This window comes from Leucoraja erinacea, chromosome 5 (genome assembly GCF_028641065.1).
Source record: "Leucoraja erinacea ecotype New England chromosome 5, Leri_hhj_1, whole genome shotgun sequence".
NCBI lineage: Eukaryota > Metazoa > Chordata > Chondrichthyes > Rajiformes > Rajidae > Leucoraja > Leucoraja erinaceus.
The window spans coordinates 50,566,536-50,587,111 of NC_073381.1; the positions used below are offsets into that span (position 1 = coordinate 50,566,536).

The 20,576-nt window shown below is 40.9% G+C and overlaps 1 protein-coding gene across 9 annotated transcripts in view; it reads right to left on the minus strand.

Annotated features, from left to right (window-relative positions):
• LOC129697234 (intersectin-2-like) overlaps positions 1-20,576 on the minus strand; it is a 160,445-nt gene that overhangs the window by 129,846 nt on the left and 10,023 nt on the right. For all 9 annotated transcript variants that reach the window (XR_008723475.1, XM_055635583.1, XM_055635580.1 and 6 more), the window contains one exon: positions 3,554-3,617. Coding sequence is in view for 8 of the 9 variants with exons in the window: in XM_055635583.1 (XP_055491558.1) it covers positions 3,554-3,590 (37 nt within the window). In the remaining variant the exon portion in view is untranslated. The remainder of the gene's footprint in view (positions 1-3,553; positions 3,618-20,576) is intronic.

Consider the following 20,576-nt stretch of genomic DNA (forward strand, 5'->3'; position numbering starts at 1 on the left):
CAAAAATGCCCTGCCACCTGTCACCAAAACAATTAACTACGCTTGTGTTACCTCTGACAATTACTCCATTCTCCAAAATATTTAAGGACGCTTGTATTCTATGAAACACAAAGTCACGGTGACTCCTGCTCTTATTATTCAAATATCAAATTCCGAACATTTTACATAACCAAATAACAACTTCATTCTGAAGAGATTCTTTGAGTCTGAAAAGGGTCCCGACCTAAAGCATCCCCTGCTGAGTTACTCCAGCACTATTTTTTTTGTAACCTAGCATCTGCAGTTCCATGGACAGAAGATGAAACGACCAAAAATAACAATGGCTCAAGAGCATTCAAGATATTCTCTCCATGACCAACATCTACAAACTCTTTCTGCACAACAAATCTCAAATCAAATCTCCAATCATAGCTCTCCTTCACGTGGTCTCAAATATTGTCTCTTAACTTCAGCAGCCCACTTGCTTCTCTCCACGCAAGAAAGCACATGGGAAATTCCACCTTGAAGGTTGCTTTGAACTTTGTGTATGGTAAATCATCTGATCGGGTACTAACCTGCCAGAATAAGAATTCATGAGACCTATAGCTGTTTACTCCCTTGTTCTAAACTGGTAAAAGTATTGGGGAGTTTAGTGCTGAGGAGTTTGCCTGGGGCAAGAAACAAATGTTGGGTTTGCTTATCTTGCCAGTGGACAACATTCTGGTATCTCACCAATGCTTTGGGCTGCCTGTAATAGGAAGTCCAAGCATGCAGGAGGATACAATTTACCCATACTAGTGAATAAAAAGCATTATATCCCAATGCATGACAGCTTGGTTTGGAAACAGCCACTCCCAAGACTACAAGAAACTGCAGAGAATTGTGATTGCAGCCCAGTCCATTACACAAAGCAGTCTCCTCCCCCACCATACCTAATAGTTGACTCTGCTTAAATCACAAACCATTGTCCATGCTTCATGTTTCCTCAGCAAGTAGCCAACATAATCAAAGACCACTCACACCCTAGTATTTTTTTTCTCCCGTCTCCTGATGGACAGAAGAAACAAAGTCTTGAAACCATGTGCTACCAGATTCTTTCCCACCGTTATCAGACTCTCAAACAAACTTTTTGATCCCTCACCTTGTTATGCCCCTTGCACTTTTTTCTTAATCTGCTCATTATCTGTCCCTGTGACACTATATTCTGTACTTTTCTTATTCCAAGTTCTCCCTTGCACTGGAATTCAGAAGGATGAGAGGGGTCTTATAGAAACATATAAAATTCTTAAAGATCAGAATCAGGAAAAATGTTCCCAATGTTGTTGCTGAGTCCAGAACCAGGGGTCACAGTTTAAGAATAAGGGGTCGGCCATTTAGGACCGAGATGAGGAAAAACGTTTTTACCCAGAGAGTTGTGAATCTGTGGAATTCTCTTCCACAGAGGGCAGTGGCCAATTCACTGGATGTTTTCAAGTGAGAGTTAGATTTAGCTCTTAGGGCTAAAGGAATCAAGGGATATGGGGATGGGGTACTGAAAAAGCAGGAATGGGGTACTGAATTTAGATGATTAGCCTTGATCATATTGAATGGTGGTGCTAGCTTGAATGTCCGAATAGGCCTACTCCTGCACCTATGTTCAATGTTTCTACCTTGGCTTATTTATGTATGGTAGAATTTGTCAGGATTGCACACAAATAAAACTTTCCACTGTATTTCAATGCAGGTGATAATAATAAAACCACACCAATACTAAAGCCTTGTTCATGTTTCACCTTAATTTGGATTTGAGATCTTGGTCCTCAAAAATTCTTTTGTTCAGAAAACAAAGGCCGTTCTGGGGTGTAATAAAGGTGATCAAAGATTTCATAATTGATGAAAACAAGGCTTCAGGGGCAGATGGTATTCCTGCAGAAGTACTGGAACCTGGTAATGAGGAACTTCAGTCACAAGTCATGAACATCGTCAAGAAATGAGGCAAATCCTACTACAATAACTAAAGAAGGATTTTGCTGCTGTATACCAGACTGAACATCATTTTCAGGGTGTTTCACAATCACCAGTAGATTCTGTTCCGTTTAAGGAATGGTGGATATAACATTCACCATGCAACAACTCCAATGAAATTAGATTTTTCCCCCAACTACACTGAAGCCTTTGACACCATCATTTGGGAGGGCATGCTGAACTTTTCCCTCAGAATTAGCCACCAGCAAAAACTTGTACCTAGCTTATGTTTGTTTTTGTGATGGTTTACAATCCATGATCCTATCCTGTGGTTTCATAACAGACCCAATTTTAGACCACTCCAGTCAAGCCAAGCTGCTTTATCACCAAAATACTTTTTAAGTTCTCTTGTTTTTTTTAAAAATTTCAAAATAGACTTTATTCAAGTAATAAATATATACAATACAGGAACCGTGCAAAAAACTCATCCGACATTCTCGGAGGCTATACAAACATTCAATACTGTTTAGACAAATGACACAATTTTTTCCCCCCATCCTTGCCACTCATGTGGCCCACTGGTGTGGAATCCCTTCCCTTATTTTGAAGAGCGTCTCCATCACACCCTGCCCCTCATGTCCAGCAGCAGAAGAACCTTCGTCTGTGGTCCTCTCCCGCCGAGCCTTGGCGTTGGCTGCACCAAGCTTCAGTGCGTCCCTCAGCACGTACTCCTGCAGTCTGCAGCGGGCCAGTCGGCAACATTCCCGGATGGGCATCTTGCTCCGCTGGGAGGTCAACAAAGCTCGGGCAGACCAAAGAGCGTCTTTCACCAAGTTGATGACCCTCCAGCAGCACTCAATGTCAGTCGCCAAATGCATCCCTGGGAACAATCCGTAAATCACAGAGTCCTCTGTGACAGAGCTCTTCGGAATAAATCGTGTCTTGGACCCTTGCAAACCTGTCCACTCGCTTTGCAAATCCACACTCTGCAAAGAGGTGGGCAACCTTCTCCTCTCCAAAGCAGCCGTGCAGAGGGCAGCAGGCTCTGGTAGTGAGGTTCCGACGGTACAGGAAGGAGCTGACTGGGAGGGCTCCCCTCACCGCCAGCCAAGCCAGAGCTTGGTGCTTGTTGGTAAGTTCTGGCAATGAGGCATTTCGTCGGACTGTGAGTCACTACATGTTATGCTTACAACCTGCCACAAAGTTTAATGCAAGGCAGCAAGATAATGACTGTTCAGTCTTCAACCTGGGTGATTGCAGATTGTGGCCAGGCAGCAAGACAAAAATAAATCAACCAGGGAAGACGGGAGGAGAATAACACCTTCCTTTAATGAATCTAGGTGCAGACTGCAAATTCATAAATAAAGTTACAGAATCGTGTGATCCCCCGAGGGCAAATAAAGAACTCAAAAACTCGTTTGAATAATGTTGCGATGTAAAAAGACAAGCCATCTTTTGTGAAACTTAATTTAGTATATTAGCGAGTTGTTCCAATATTTTCGGGGTCACATTTAAGATAGCTGATTTTAATATTAATCTTTGCATTGAATTTCACAGGAAATCCATAGAGTAAGTATCTCCATCCATTTCAAATCATACTATCAAGCAAAGTAAAGTGTAAGCTGCTTACCATTCATGGTTGTGGTAAACTGAGCCATCATGGTCATGGTCACGCCTTGCTAGCTACTGGCCATCTGCAACAAAAAGATGCTCTATTAGTTTTGCATCAGAGGTGGCCACAGGCTTATTGTTCTGTAGGACATTGAAAATGTCAGTTTCATTTTGCTCACACTTGAGATAATGAACAACGCATGGTTCCAGGTCTTTGCTGATCAAACAGAATTCTTGCATATAAATGTGCACATAGCAGCAGGTGGAACAAATGGGAGGGTATTTACAAAAAAGTGAAACATTTTTGAAACTATAACTGAAAAAAAATGTACAAAAGGATACAAAAATTTCTATGCAAGAAAAATATAAACCCAACCTCAAGAAAAACCTTAACAATGAATCGTACTTTTAATAATACGAGCTCTACTCCGTACAATCTCTTTTTATTTTTGAACTAAAACACCCGTAACAAAGGTATAATACTCTTTTTTCAATCATTTCTTTCCCAGACACCATTTCCATGAGGAAATTTGAAGATTCAGCAGTGACAATAAAGAAAATCTCGCAATTAAAAAACTGGAGAGCGGATTCTTCCCAAATGTCCCTGCAACCTACTGAGAGGAACAAGTAACAGGCTGTGTTGTTTTTCAGTTACACACCCTTTTCCTATTATGTTAAGACACACATCACAGACATAATAAATGATCCTAAGCCCATGCTAGCAATGCAAAATATGATGCTGAATGAGTCCACACTAAAATGATAAAAATTGATATTGATGAATAAACCAATTGAAACATTTTAAAGGTACAATTGTGACAGCAAAGGGGGAGGCCACCACCTGCCTATTGAGTCATTTCAAATTCTGGTAAACCAATCTTGTCAGCCTGTTTTTGCAACTCATTCCTAGAAATATATTTCCTTACAAGTGCCTTACTAACTACCTTTCGAAGACATGGATTGGGCATGCAATTGGGCCTTGCCTGCCAAAGATCATAGAGCGGAGTCTGCAGTTTGGAGCGAGGTTCGGGAACCAGCCCTCCCTTCTGACGACACGCAACCCCCCCTCCCCCAAACTCTAACCCCCCTCTCTGCACCCCTCTCTGCCTCACGTGGGGGCAACGGGTAGGAGACGGGTGCATTTTGCAGCCGGAAGCGAGGGATTATTCGGTTCGGGAACCAGCCCTCCCCTGTGACGATGCGCCCCCCCCAACCCCTCAAACTCACCCCTCTCCCTCTTGCTCCCCTTCCCTCTCTGTACCTCTGTGTCCCTCTCTGGGCCCCTCTATATGCGACTGTGTCCCAGTCTGTCCCTCCCTGTGTCGCTCTGTGTGCCTCAAATGTCCCTCCCTCTCTGTGCCCCTCTCTGAGCCTCGGTGTCCCTCTCTCTCTACCCCCCACCTCACTAGCCGCACCTGCGAGTTGGGGACTATATGTGAGTGGATAGGGCAGGGGATGGGGGTAAAAGAAGTGAATAAATAATATTAATATAATATCAATGGTGGTGGTTAGTATGTGTGTGTGTGGGGGGGTGGGGGTGGTTAGTGTGTGTGTGTGAGGGTTTAGTATGTGTCTTACGCTACAGGCCGCCCCTCCCCCCGCAACCGCGCGTTGAGGGGATGGGACCCAACTGGTCCCACTTGGTCTAGTACCTTGTGTGTGTGTGTGTGTGTGTGTGTGTGTGTGTGTGTGTGTGTGTGTGTGTGTGTGTGTGTGTGTGTGTGTGTGTGTGTGTGTGTGTGTGTGTGGTGTGTGTGTGTGTCTTCATCCGAAACGCTAGGCGATAGCGCTTACATTTTTACATATTCTGACTCACATTTTTCCCCTCCATGCAGTAATCAGGTTCACTTAAGATTTCATCCTATATTTCACAAGATGGGCGGACATGGTGGCGCAGCAGTAGAGTTGCTGCCTTACAACTAATGCAGCACCGGAGACCTGGGTTCAACCCCAACTACGGGTGCTGTCTGTACGGAGTTTGCACGTTCTCCCCGTGATCTGCGTGGGTTTTTTCTCCGAGACCTTCGGTTTCCTCCCACACTCCAAAGACGTACAGGTTTGTAGTTTAATTGGCTTGGTAAATGTAAATATTGTCCCTCGTAGGATGTTGTTAATGTGCGTGGATCGCTGGTCGGCCCGGACCCAGTGGGCCGAAGGGCCTGTTTCCGCGCTGTATCTCTAAATTAAACTAATTGACGATTCAAGTTTTAAAAAATGGCAAAAAACGGTTCTCGCACATAGACTTTTCCCAGGACTTTCCACTGATGATGTCACAATGCCACCACAGTGCACCAATCACAATGGGCTCTCAAGCTGCCGAGTGCAACAACCCCCCCCCCACACCAATGGTACAGTGAATGAATATTCCACCACCTTCCAGTGACGTCAGGGGGAGGGCCTTATTTAAAAAACAGCTTCATCAGCTCCCCAATGCACACCGTTGGAGGAGCTGTACTTAGTCTAGTATCTTTTAAAAATCAGTCGGCTTAGGAAGCATTGACCAATAATGTTCTCAGTTCTTCCCATCACAGAAAGAAACCAGTCCCCTACTATTCCACCCATATCCTCCTCTTAAAATATAATTATCCATTTCATGATTTAACCCTTATAAAATTAATTTATTTTGAAATGGGTGATAAAGACATTTTAAAATTCCCAAATATGAAATATTAAAAAAAAAAATCAAATTAAAAAAATAATGAGCTACCCAAAAGCACTTACTAATGATTTAAACCATGAAAGGAAAATGCCTTCTCTTTTGCATCTAAACCACAGACTAGAATCACCCTTGAAAAGCTGGTAAGCACAAACTGTATGCCAATTTTCTATCTTGAAGTTTGGGGAATCTCAGCTAGAATTAACTCCATGTGGATTCCACTGTCCTGAGCACTGTGACAGATGTGGCTCAATTATCACTCAGCAAATGTTGCACCTCTGGTTTCTGTGTTTGGCAGTGCACGTGTGAAAATATAAGACCTACTTAAGCATCAATGGCTGAAAATCAATCTAACCAGCAAAACCATCTGCTCAAGGGAGTAGTCGAATTAAATTATGTCAGCAGTCAAATCGAATTGATTCAGGACATAAAGCATTTCTCAAAGTTCACTGGACTAATTCAATCATCAAAATTGAGATAAATTATGAATTGAAAGCTGTTAATTTTAATTGCTGCACACAAGCGGCTATTTAGTGCTTTTTAGTTTAGGATATTTGAGTTTACAGTGGAGATTGGCAAGAAGCTATGTTATTAAATTCACCAATGTTTAGACTTGTCACCCAAGAAAGTACAAGATACTGTTAATATTGGCCGAATTAGAGGTATAATAAAATGGAGGATCTTTGCATTTGCAAGGACTGCTTGGCCTCTTTCTGTGAAAAGTTGCAAGCTGTGAGCTGGCGCCACAAAGTCTGGGCCCTAGATGAATATTCAGGATGAGGTGAGGTCCAGATGTCCCTTCCTTTGTTAAAATGTATAAGGACTTTTGCAGAGGAGCTCAGAGGTATTGCAAATGCATGGTCAGGATTGGCCAGATAAGGAGGGGTTGTAAATACTGTTAATAATGTTGCAGGCCGTTTGTACTGCTGTTTGATGATTGGCTGAAGTGTGAAACATTGTTTGAATTGTTTATACAACCTGGGAAAATGTTGCATTACTTTAGTAAATTGACTTCCTTCCAGAAGCTTCTGTAGAAACATTGTAATGGGGTACTTTGTAATTGGGTTAAGAAACTGTCAATAACAATATAATGTAATCGATATTTGTGATTGGTTTGTAGGGGCTGCCATCCCCATCTAGTTTCACGCCACAGGGTCCAATGACCTATAGGGTGATTTCACCAAAGGTCAAATGAGCGTAGATCCCCCCTCACGTGACCGAAAAATTTAACTGGAGGACATATGTCACTTCCGGTACATGTTAGTGAATGGGGAAACACGCACTTTCACACCCGTTAAAAACATGGAAAACGGCCGATATTTGAGCTGAAATTTTATGTGCTAGTCGGGGTGACCGTGAAAGCACAGCGACCTAAATTTTCAGGCAAAAAAAAAGATAGAAAGTAAGGTAATTACAAGAGGGAACTGAAGGTGGAAAAACAGCGGAAGTGCTTAGCAGACATTTGCCGTGGAGATTTAAAGATCCAAAATATCGGGAATTATCACGTTTGCTCGCTAAATTTCATCAAAAGTAAGGCATTATTGACTTACTTTTGATGAAATTCAGCGAGCAAAACGCGACTGGCACAGTAAATTGCAGCTCAAAAACCTGCCGTTTTCAATGTTTTTAACGGGTGGGAAAGTGCGTGTTTTCCCATTCACTAACATGTACCGGATGTATAGCATGTACTCCAGTTGAGATTTTCGGTCACGTGGGTGCGGATCTACGCTCCAGTGACCTTTCGTGAAATCACCCTATAAAGAGTGAACCGTACGAGGATCGTAGTCGATCTTCTGGAGGGGCGCTTTGGACTGCGTAACTTTTTGGAGGTGTCTGCTTGCACGAGGTTGAAGGGCTTGAACGAGCAGAGACAAGGATCGAGGCTGAAGAGCTTGAACGAGCAGAGACTTCAATACCTCTTGCCCATCAGGCAAGAGGTATAGAAGTGTGAAAACACACACGTCCAGATTCAGGGACAATTTCTGCCCAGCTGTTATCAGGCAACTGAACCATCCTACCAACAACCAGAGAGCAGTTCTGAACTATTATCTACCTCATTGGAGACCCTCGAAATATCTTTGTTCGGACTTTACTAGATCTTGCACTAAACATTATTCCCGTTATTCCCTTTATCATGTATTTGTACACTGTGAATGGCTCAATTGTAATCACTGTTTAGCATCTTTCCACTGATTGGTTAGCATACAACAAAAGCTTTTCACTGTACCTCGTGTATTGTCACACGTGACAATAAACTAAATTCAAACTACACTTAAACTCAAGGGCAAGTCTGGTGGCTTTATCAATAGTGTTCATTAGGAATGTTGGAAATTCAATGACGTATCTGAATTCTTGATTCTCACCAACAGCAAATACTAACCAAAACAAAAGATGGCGCAAAGGTTTTAATTTGAACGAAGGGTGCACAATGACTGCTGGATATTCCAAGTTCTGAAATTGTATGACTGCTGGATATTCCAAGTTCTTGGAAGATTGATTATTATGAAAGAACATGGGATACTCAGCTTTATAAACTAAAGCACTGAATACAAAAGAATGGAAATCACGATAAGCTTTTACAAATTTCCAGGTTGATTACAGCTGGAGTCTCATTTAGAATTCTGGGCGCCACATGTTAGGAAGGATACCAAGCCATGCCAAGGACATAAGCAAGATGTTCATGTCTGACATCAGGGATGGAGTTCAGTTCTCAGAAAAACTGGAGAAAAACCAAGGGAAAATCAAATGGAGATATTAAGCAGAATGAGCCATTTGATAAAACCAGCAAGGAGAAAATACTTCCTGTGGCAGGGAGTTTGAAAGTTTTCAAATAATTGGCAAAAGACTTAGAGGCAATAATTGTTTTGAAAGAATGTTAAAATCTGGAACACCCTACTTGAAAGGGTGGAGTAAGCAGATTCCACAGCAGCATTAAAAAAGGCAACTGTACATGATCCAGATTTTGTGGAAAAAATCTGGTTATGAAAAAGCGAGGGCAAGCCTGGGTTGCAACATGCTATGATTCTGTTGGTGCATATAGTGAACTTCATGTAGGTTTACGTTATGTGCAGAATGCAAACATTGTATACTTCAACCATTATCAAAACACAAAATCTGTAAACAGCAGAACTGACATTTGAAAAGTATCTTATATAGTACTACCTGCAAATGCTTTATAAATAAGTATTATTGTTTTGAAATACTATTTTGTGTAATTCCTTGTTGCAGAGTACCTGTTTAACCAGAAATAGAATTTCAGCAGGAATAATGTTAACCTGCTACACATGAAACAAAAGTAGAGCTTGCCATGCAGTGGCAACGACAATAAAATTAGACAGGAGATGCACACAGGTTGGTAAAACGGATGGCCAATGCAATGCATTTCTAAAGTCCTATTTTATCTTTTCTAGCTTTTTAGTGCAAGGGATGGACACAATTCAATACAGTAATAAATGTGGATAAAGAGAGATATTTTGGAATTGAATGTGCAATTATAATTACATCATAGCTCCATTTCCCCAATTAAAGATCTATTTTGTTGATTGACGTTCAGTACTGAGGTTGAGATTGTGACTGGGAGAATAAAGGCTGGTATTTGTATCTGTGTGCACTTGTTTAAAACTTCACATGATATAGGACTTTAGAAAAAGAGAAAAGGCCTCATTTTCTGCTGTAAACATGGAGGTGTTACAGAATCTTTGTGGTCCAAAAAAAAGGCATCTATGAAACTCTACCCATGACTGCAGGATATCCCAAAGTGGGTTTTTTTCTATTGATGCTATTTGGGCACATTATATCATTTCAGACTGCAAATTTAGGTCATATAGATTGCTATTGTCGAGGTATTTCGATTTTATTCCCAAAAGGACGTGAATGAACCAAAACATTTTCATAGAAATCTGTTTTTTTGTTAACAGCTACTGCATTTTTCACTTCAATTATTTAATTAAGTCATATTAACTGTCTAAAATTCATGTTTCTAGACCATATCAAGTATTTTCACCGAATTTCGAGGAAAGAAAGACTAAGCTATGAAAAGAGCGAGTCTTGGGTAACGATGGAACAGCAGATGATGCAGGGAACTGACAACATGAATTTGTACGAAGACTAGTTCTAATCTGGGTAGGTTTAATTATGTCAGGCTGAGATCAGCTAACTCATCACACAGAGGAGAATTAAGTCTTGATTTCGCTCTGACAGTCACCAAGATAAACAAAACCTCTTGTATGATTACGTTAACATGCAGGATCATTGACAACTAATAAATCGGTTTTACTAAATAATTTCAGCAAATGTTTAAATTAGTACTTTGGAAAATTTGCAATGCTTTGATTGTTTGCCATGAACACATTTACCTGTAATAGTTTTCAGCAGTATATTTGTTTAAATAGATCCAAAAAGCATAACTGGTTTGGCTACCATTTCAGCATTGCACGATAGAAGTTGGAAACCAAATCAGTACAAAATAGTAACAACTCATTGTGTGTCATTCTTAACATTTTTATCTACATTTAAAAAAAAACATTAAAGTTATTAAAATGTCTGAAATATACAGTGCATTGGTATGAAAGTAAGCATGAAGGTACAGCAGGCAGTGAAGAAAGCTAATGGCATGTTGGCCTTCATAACAAGAGGAGTTGCATACAGGAGCAAAGAGGTCCTTCTGCAGTTGTACAACCGTTTTCACCCAGACAGTTGTGAATATGTGGAGTTCTCTGCCTTAGAAGGCAGTGGAGGCCGATTCTCTTGATGCTTTCAAGAGAGAGTTAGATGGAGCTCTTAAAGATAGTAGAGTCAAGGGATATGGGGAGAAGGCAGGAGCGGGGTACTGGTTGTGGATGATCAGCCATGATCACAGCGAATGGTGATGCTGGCCCAAATTGCCGAATGACCTACTCCTGCACCTATTGTCTATAGGGAGGTTGTATGGCAGTCGGGTCACCACCCGTGACCCGTACTGTCGCCACGCAACGCCAACTGGAGTAAACGCGGTGAACTGCAGGTAAGCACTTACCATGGATTGCAGTGTAGCGGGTTGGATTGCAGTGGATTGCAGTGCAGTGCAGTGTAGTGTAGTGTCCCAGTATCTTGACTCCACAGTGACTGCTTCCACACTCGCAGACCCCGGGCTGTCTATCCCCGCGACCGCGGGGGGGGTGGGGGTGGGGGATGCCGATGCAGCGCAGTCAGCGACTCTGGGTGGGCGGAGTGACCAGACTGTCCCCAACCTCCAATTTCAGGTAGTCCTTGCTTTCTCCCTCCTTCCCCTCCCCTTCTCAGCTCTCCCACAGCCCACTCCCCGCCTCTTCCTTTCTTCTTTCCACCCCCCCCATATCAGTCTGAAGAAGGGTCTCGACCCGAAACTTCACCTATTCCTTCGCTCCATATATGCTGCCTCACCTGCTGAGTTTCTCCAGCATTTTTGTCTACCTTTTACTATGGCTTCAGTGATTTCAATTATTTTTGAGAACCACATAAAAGCGGTAGCTTTATGATAAACAGTGGCACACGTGAATATACACAGCATATATTTTTTACCAATTTGTCTTTCAACTGTTTTGTGTTATCAATATCAGTTATCAATATTTTTCATATTTTCATTAAAAAAAATACAACATCACCAAGGTTACATCTACAAGCTACTAATTATTGCAAACACTTTACTTAATGTAAGATAAAAATAGGAATTGAAAAATACATCATGGAAAGGTGGAGAGCCCCTTGTCTTTCTGATTAATTAATGATGAAAGTGTAAAGTGACCTATCCACTGTACAACATTAAGTATTAAATACAGTGATGTGAGCTTCACTCATGCCCTACTCCTGACCTTTGAAGATAACAAAATTGAATCACTAATGCTGTATTTATCAGCAAACTTCAACAACTGTTTCAGAAAGAGTAAGAATCGAGAGCTGTTCTCTATAAAAGGAAAGAGATTTATTAGACATTCATCACCGAACATCTCTGACAAGATCCAAGGAAAGTCAGTAATGGAGCAGTTGAAGATGGTTTGGCATGGGATATGCTCCAAGGATCTACTGCAGCAAGGTCCTGGGGTTGAGATGATTAAACACCAACAACAATTAAGAAACCGTTGAACAATTACCTTCCTTTGTATGAATTAATATTCCAACCATTGGGTTATTTTCTCCATGAGGTTGCCTTTATACATTCACAGCTCTCATCTGCTTTTTTAAATCACAGAGTGAATCCAAATAATTGAAAACAAACTTCTACGCTGGGAAAACTTCAGTATGTGAATGAGGTAGATCACTCGCTCAACTCATCTTGGTTCAAGGTTTGCGCTTCCCACTTTGCCACAGTAATCACCAGATAAGTGACGTAGCAGTTTTGATCCGATCTGTTCGTTCAACTTGGAAGTGATAATGTGCATTCTCTGCCCGGGAACTCTCTGCCACAGCGGGTAGTTGAGGCCAGTTCATTGGCTATATTTAAGAGGGAGTTAGATGTGGCCCTTATGGCCAAGGGGATCAGAGGGTATGGAGAAAAGGCAGGTACGGGATACTGAGTTGGATGATCAGCCATGATCATATTAAATGGCGGTGCAGGCTCGAAGGGCCTACTCCTGCACCTAATTTCTATGTTTCTATGTTTCTATTATCTGCTCTGCATTGACTGATGTTTACAAAATATTATTTTTACTGAAAAAGTTCCAAACATTACTGGCAAGTACTTTTTCTAAGATTGATGGGTATGGACTGCTGTTTACAATTACTGGACCACTTGATGGAAAAGATAGATAACCTTGATGATTCTTAAATATAATTTATTCTGGAAAGAATAGAAAATACACTCAACACACCAGCAACAATTGAGTTCTGACCAAGCAGCCAAAGATATGACCTATCACATCCGATTTTATCTGTTGTATGTAAGGGGTTGTGGAGAGATGGCTGGAGAATGGGGTTAGGAGGGAGATAGATCAGCCAAGATTGAATGGAAGAGTAGACAATGGGCCGAATGGCCTTAATTCTGCTCCTTTCGCTTATGAATTTACCTCCATGAATCCTATCTGTAGCATTAAAGATAAAATATCACAAAATACGGAAATAAAAACAGAGAATGCACAGCAGGTCAGGCGGCGTTGGTGGATGAGAAATACAATACAATACCAATACCGTTTATTTGAAATAGAGGTAATATTTCCGATCAAAGGCTCTTCATTGGAACTAGGAAGGAGACACAAGCTTATTCAGCGGCGGGGAGGCGGATGGGTGTCTGAGGTGAGGGGGAGGAAAGTCTCCAAAAAGGTAAAACCAGAGTAAACATGGGGATAAGGAAGTTTAGGTTATCTCCACAATGAGGGCTCGCTAGTGTAGACCAGCGGCATCAACGCCAAGTTTTAAGATGAAATGACACAAAGTGCTGGAGTAACTCAGCAGACTGAATCAGTCTGAACAGTCCTGACGACACCTATCCATGTTCCCCAGCAACACTGACCCGCTGAGTTAATCCAGCACTGTGCATATCTTTTGTGTACTAAACTGGATTTCTTTGTTTCAACGGACAACCTGCAATAACAGACACCTTACACCAACCCTCCCCCTTCACCCCCCCTCCCCCCATGGTCCGTTAATATCAAGGGTTTACTGTACATTTAATTCAAAGTGAATTAATGCTTTACCAGTTTCACATCATATATACTAGGGGCAATTTACAGACGCCATTTAACCTACATACCTGCACATCTTTGGGATGTGGGAGGAAACCGGATCACTCGGAGAAAACTCACGCAGTCACAGTGAGAACGTACTAACTCTGTAAAGACAACTTCCGTAGTCAGGATCTAACCTGATCCTCTGGTGCTATTCGATCACTGCACCACAGCTCCAGCATAACCCTGTACTCTTACAATCAATGCCTTGGTTAATAATGCCAGCCGAAGGTACAATGTCTTTTGATGCCTTTTCCACAAGTGTTGTATTTTGTCCAAGGTCAATTTACTGATCACATACCAGAAATGCAAACAAAAAGAAACCACAAATACCAGCCACTATTTCTCCTGCCTCATGGCCCAAACTATGCTTAGTTATACAAAGAACTCCAAAATGCACAAGACCACATCACATATCTGCTGGATCAAGCTGTAAACTGCAATCTTCCCCAACAATCACACCTTCTTATTCTGAAAGACACATTTTACTAGAAGTGATGCAAATGTAACAACCAGATAAAATTAATATGAACGTTTCAAATAAAACATGAAGCTCACTTCACCATAACAAAGTTTCTTGTGTTTTTTTTAATTTATTTGATTCCTACATTAAAGATAAATTCTAAATAAAACAGTGATAGAATATATTTGTTTGGATTATGGTGTGGTGGTTAAGGTATTAACTGAATTTGCTAAGCAACCCTGAATGAGTCAAGGTTGGGGTATGAGGGAGTTGAGTGGGAAAGGAACAGGGCTGAAGAGAAGAGTAAGTAAAATAAGACTACAAGTTTTGTTTATTTGGTTTCTTTATGGGTGTGAGTGAAGCATACAAGTCCTTTACAAGGATTAGGGCTAGAAAACTATTTATTAAAAAAAAAAAAATTTACATTGCACCTTACATGAAATTAAGTCATACCCAGCTAGCTGGACTACATCCAATGCCATGCTCCTAAAGTGTTAAAATGAAGGGCATATTGCTCTATAACACTGCAGACCAAAAGTAACTACCTTAAAACAGTTTCAGGTCGTTTTTGATTCAAGAAGATCCCTTTACAAGTACTAACATCCTGCTAACATAATTTTAATCAAATGAACAATGGGAAAAAAGTTGTTCAGCACGGACTTGTAGGGCCGAGATGGCCTGTTTCCGTGCTGTAATTGTTATATGGTTATATGGTATTAAAAATGCTTTTCCTGGTAATTGAATAAGTAGAAATAGAAACTGGTTTAATAAATATAGAAAAATAATAAATCAGATATATTAAGACTTTGTGGAGAATAGAAGTTGACAAGCCCAATTTGAAATCCTATGATCTAAACATGTTGGACAAGTTCTGTAATGCTTGCAAAACAAAATTATTTTAGCAAAAAACTACTGATTATTTTTAAACTGGGACAAATGCTTAATGTTACACTAATGCAGTTAACAGCTTTGCAGTAGGAAAAATATGTTAATGGTGCTTATGTGACTACAATAACAATGACTTCCTGTCAAAAGCAAGCACTTGTCATGCAAAAAATATTGCTGCAGATACCTACCTCCAGGGTAATAGTCTGAAAATAAAATACGAGTTTGAGAAGCAGCAAGAAAAACTGGAGTGCTATCGCATGAAACATATGATAGTTCCCTCATATAATGTGATCTTGCAACAAAGTGGTTCAGAACAGACCTAGTTGACCCCAATGATAAATGTTTCTTGTTAAATGTCCTGACAAAAATAACAACCATGATTCAATTAGCTCAGCACCACTTCTTCACTTTACAGATTAAAAAAAAAATCTGATCTGCGATTAGAAGCACATAAGAACACTAAAGAAATAAGGACTAGGCAATTTTGTGCCGAGGGCCAACAAGATCATGGATAATTCTCAACTGCAATGCCATTTTGTCATGTCATTGAATCCTTTGATTTAATTGGTGTTTAGACACATCAATTTGTTTTTAATGCTATCGATGATTGAGCTCCTTCAGTGCTCTAGGCTTGACAATTGTAAAGTTTCACCATCCTTTAAGTAAAAATAAATCTTATTGTGTAAATCCTAAATAACCTATCCCAAACTGAGACCATAAACTCAGAACTAGAGAAACCATCTCTCTATATGTATGATATCTGGCCCTCCAACGTCAAAAATTAAAAACAAAGACGCATTTCAAGTGGTTTAAGATATATTGGGCAGGATATATAGCTCCTCCAGAGCCACAGCATTACATTCATAAAAACACTGCAAGCTGTGAAATGAGCAGCATTACACCAAGTCAATAGGTATGATAAAGTCAACTCTGTTTATGGGGCTGTAAAAACACGTAATTAAAGACATTTCCTGAAAGGAAGCCAGTACTACTTTCATATCAGAAATGGTGATTGTGTGTGAATTTGAATGAGGCACAGGAATATTTGCAAACTCAATCCTGGCATATAAAGTATAAAAATGTAGTATGTTTCCAGCTCTGAGCAACAGTGACTGCATAGTTTACTCAAATCAAAAGCAGTGGTCCACAAAGAGACCCTAAAAGCAAAGCCAAGGAGCCTTGGGGCTGTTTATAGCAAGAAAAAGGGATGCCATTTCAAGCATGCCCAATATATGCTAGGTCTCAATAATCAAGTTTTTGCAGAGAAACATATTATTCATAGCCATTACTCTTGAAACTTTGGTATTTTTGCTAAATTAAAGCTTCCTACGGAAATGTTTAAACTGCTGTCAGTGATCCATAGACCTTCACAGTTCACATAGTTTACAGCCATCTTGATTGCAATCGAGAAGAAATCACTTTAATTGATGCAAATTTAAGAATGAGCCTGAATATAAAATATCCCAAACACGTTCAGCTCAGTTACAGAAAGTCTAGATGTCTCATGGCCATAATCACAGTTCAGTCAACGAAATGATCCTTAACACCCGTTCTGGAGCCTCGCGGGCCGGAGGTACAGCCTTCCGAGTCAACGAAGCCAGCGGCCAACAGCCCCTGGGTCTGCGAAGCCAGCGGCTGGGGCCTGGTTCAGCGCCACGGAAGCGTCCGGAGGACCCGGATGTGATAGTGGAGAGGTTGGTGCAGTGGTCAATGATAGCGCCAACTTATGGATGAGGACGGACATGTGGAAGTGAGGATGCCGCTGCAGGGGGAAGGAACAAAAAAATAACCCTGCGTGGGGAGACCACTGTGAGGTAGGGGGAAGAACGAAGGACAACCCGGCGTGGGGGGAGGGCGCCGTGAGGAGGGGGAGGAGGGAGAACAAAGGGGGACCTGGCGCGGGGATACTTTGTAAGCGCCCTTTAAGGGTGACTATTTGCATACCTTGGGTATGCAAGCAAAGAATTTCAATGTAACTTGCTGGCTGGCGCTGACGATGGCTGCCATGGTGTACTGCTCCTTGCTGTTTTGTATGTCTTTGTGCGTTTGTGTCATCTGTGAAAACCCCACAAAGATCACTTTCACGAGAGAAGCACTCATTAACATCAGATATACCGTACCTCCAAACATCGTTCCGGATTTCTCTCACTTGCTGGATTATTTGGACATACTCGTCAGCTGTGGCTGTGTCCAAGGTCTTGAGACGGAGGAGGACCCATGGGAAGTGCTCTGGAGCACTCACCCGACTCCGGCGACGAGGATTACGCACACCACTCACGCGTATATTCCTTGCAAATCTACATTCTCTCATCTCAACAACAATGTGGACTAACTGCAACTCCTGTGCCAAAGAATCAAGGACTTCTCTTGAGCCGCTGCCCGGTGCTTCACCGAGACCTGGCTGTGTGAGTCGACCCCGGACACTGCGCGCAACTGGCTAGCTTTCAACTACATAGAGCGGACCACGAAGCAGAGGCAGCAGGAAAATCAAGAGGCGGTGGAATATGCTTCCATAATAACCTGGACTGGTGCAGTGACATCACGGTACTGTCCAACTTCTGTTCTCCCAATCTAGAATCCTTCTTTATAAACTGCAAACCCTTTTATTCTCCGAGGGAATTTCCTCATTTTGCTCTGGTATTTGATTTCATTCTCATGTTTAAACTATAATGATTCATTATTAATGTTTAATGTTTTATGATTCATTCTTAATTGTTACTGTATTTCGTGTTGTTACTTGCGAGCGGAGCACCAAGGCAAATTCTTGTATGTGAACATACTTGACTAATAAACTTATTCATTCATTCATTCAAGTATTCAATACAATTTTTCAATTTTATTTCCTCAATATCTCAAAACAAGGGACTTTTAAATAATAACACTATTTTTGGAACAGTTTCTTTAGAATATTTCAGGTAGTTTAATCATGTGGGTATGTTTCTCTCTATCTTCTGCACTCAAATCAATATTTGAAATTTAAAAAATTGCTTCCTGCTACTTCCAGCTGATGAAAACTCTTCAGCTGAGAATAGTTGCTCAATCAGGTTCAATCATGGATCAGCTTGAACTGATACCCAGCTGCATTAAGTGTGGGAGGGGGACATGCTTTCGTTTAGTTTAGAGATACAGGCCCTTTGGCCCACCAAGGCCACGCCGAACAGCGATCCCCGAACACTAACCTACACACACTCGGGACAATTTACATTTTTACGGAAGCCAATTTACCAACAAACTTGTATGTCTTTGGAGTGTGGGAGGAAACCGGAGATCCCAGAAAAAACATTAAAACTCCACACAAGCACCCAACATGGTCAGGATCGAACCTGGGGCGTTGTAAGGCAGTAGCTCTACCACTATGCCACCCACGTGTGTTGTGAATACTGGTAGATATTGATGAACAACTTTGCTAGTGGGAAACAGCATTACTTCACTGCTGATTCCAAATTCTTTGTCAGCGTCTACTCGCAGACAGTGCATTTAATCCTCTCAATATCTCTTTCCATTTCTCACTTTAAAATCTAGATGAAACCATATTTATAACAAAGACATCAAGAATATAACAAGAGTTATTAAATATTTTCCTCCACAATTTTACATGGAAGTACTTCTTAATCATTTCAGTTTACATTTAACCACACGTGAATCCCCAAATCAAGCGAGTCCATTTGCACAAAATACATCTAAAAGTAATTTGACCTTGCCCATTTGAAAAAGACACAAGACAAAAAGTCCAAAGTCAACATGTTCATCAATTTCAGTCTTCCCACAAGCAGATAAAGCCCTTGGCACAGGAATTAATGGCGAGGTCAGCTCATCACTCAGAGAGAAATCAGAATTATGAGAGAGAGAAAAAAAATCAGCTACTAATTTAGCTTCACTGTTGATGCTATATTCTGAGTCTACGTGCCTTTTATGCCGCCGCAGGCAAAATTTCTCATTGTACCTGTGCCTTGTACTCATGCACATGGCAAAAAAATTGAATTTGAACTATATCTTAAGAAACTCTGCTTTCAACTTTGGGTGGTGGGTAAACGGAATGAGCTGCCAGAGGAGGTAGCTGAGACAGCTACTATAACATTTAAAATACATTTGGATAAGTACATGTATAGGAAAGGTTTAGAAGGATATATGTCAAATGGAGCCAGTGTGATGGAGTCATAGAGTCACTACTCCCACCTGCCTGTCTATGGCCCATATCCCTCTAAACCTGTCCTCTCCATGTAGCTGTCTAAATGTTTTTTAAAACGTTGCAATAGGTGGGACTAGTGTAGATGGGGCATCTTGATCAGCATGAGCAAGTTGGGCCAAACAGCCTGTTTCCGTGCTGTATGACTCTATATAGGATAATAGGCAACCTATTATTACGTCCCATCTTCCCTCCAAATCTGAAAAAGTTAACGGCATAATCCAGGAAGCAAATTTGGGTGTCTAATGGAATAGAAGATGGGCGATTACTTCATGTGAACAATTCTTTTGCTCGTCTATCAGGTGAAATGCGAGTTGGTGGTTGTGTGTTTTTCAACGAAGCACATTAAATGTCTATTTGGGTACAATACTTCAAATTTATACCAAACAACTGAACCTAAATGTCATCTGCTAAGGTATATTTAACATATTGTCCTGATTTAAAAAAAATCAAAGTGCATAATCAATAGCATGTCCCTTCTTTCTCTGATGCACATTGGGAGAAAGCTAATGGAATCATGACCAGAAAATGTTACTCTCATTTTAATTCAAAAGCAGTATGTACATCATATTACTGCAGGCCTTTGTATTCAGCAATACAGCGCTTGGCAGCATTACAAACTGCGAGGAACACACTAGGCACTCCAGATCCTATTTTCAGATTAGAAAATTAATGCAAGAAAAACAACTGCAACAGAACAGTGAGAGATCAAACAGAACAATTACAGGAAGAAAACAGCTATTTTTGTTCAAACTTGGGATTTATCTGCCCTGTTGTGCCATGTTCTTAGTCAGAAAGCACAAAACAAAAATCACTGCCTTTGCTGCATGGATATCACTGTAATATTGACATATTCCCAGAAGTCTCTGTCTAACTGACAAACAATGATTCTCAAACAAGTTGTTTTGTTACAGTTGGATATAAAAGAAAACAGAAAATGGCACACAAGGAACAAAAAAAAACAGAAACCAATGACAGTACCTCAGCTTCAGACCTGATACTTCTAATTACACCCTATACCGATCAAGTAAAACAAAAGAATCTGTATCTGCTAGCTACTATATTTAGCTTATTGTCATAAATACCTTCAGGACAAATTGCTTTCCTGGGCGGCATTGCGTCATTCTATTGCATCATGCATTTAATATTTCCATTCAGGAAAAACGTTCTGGA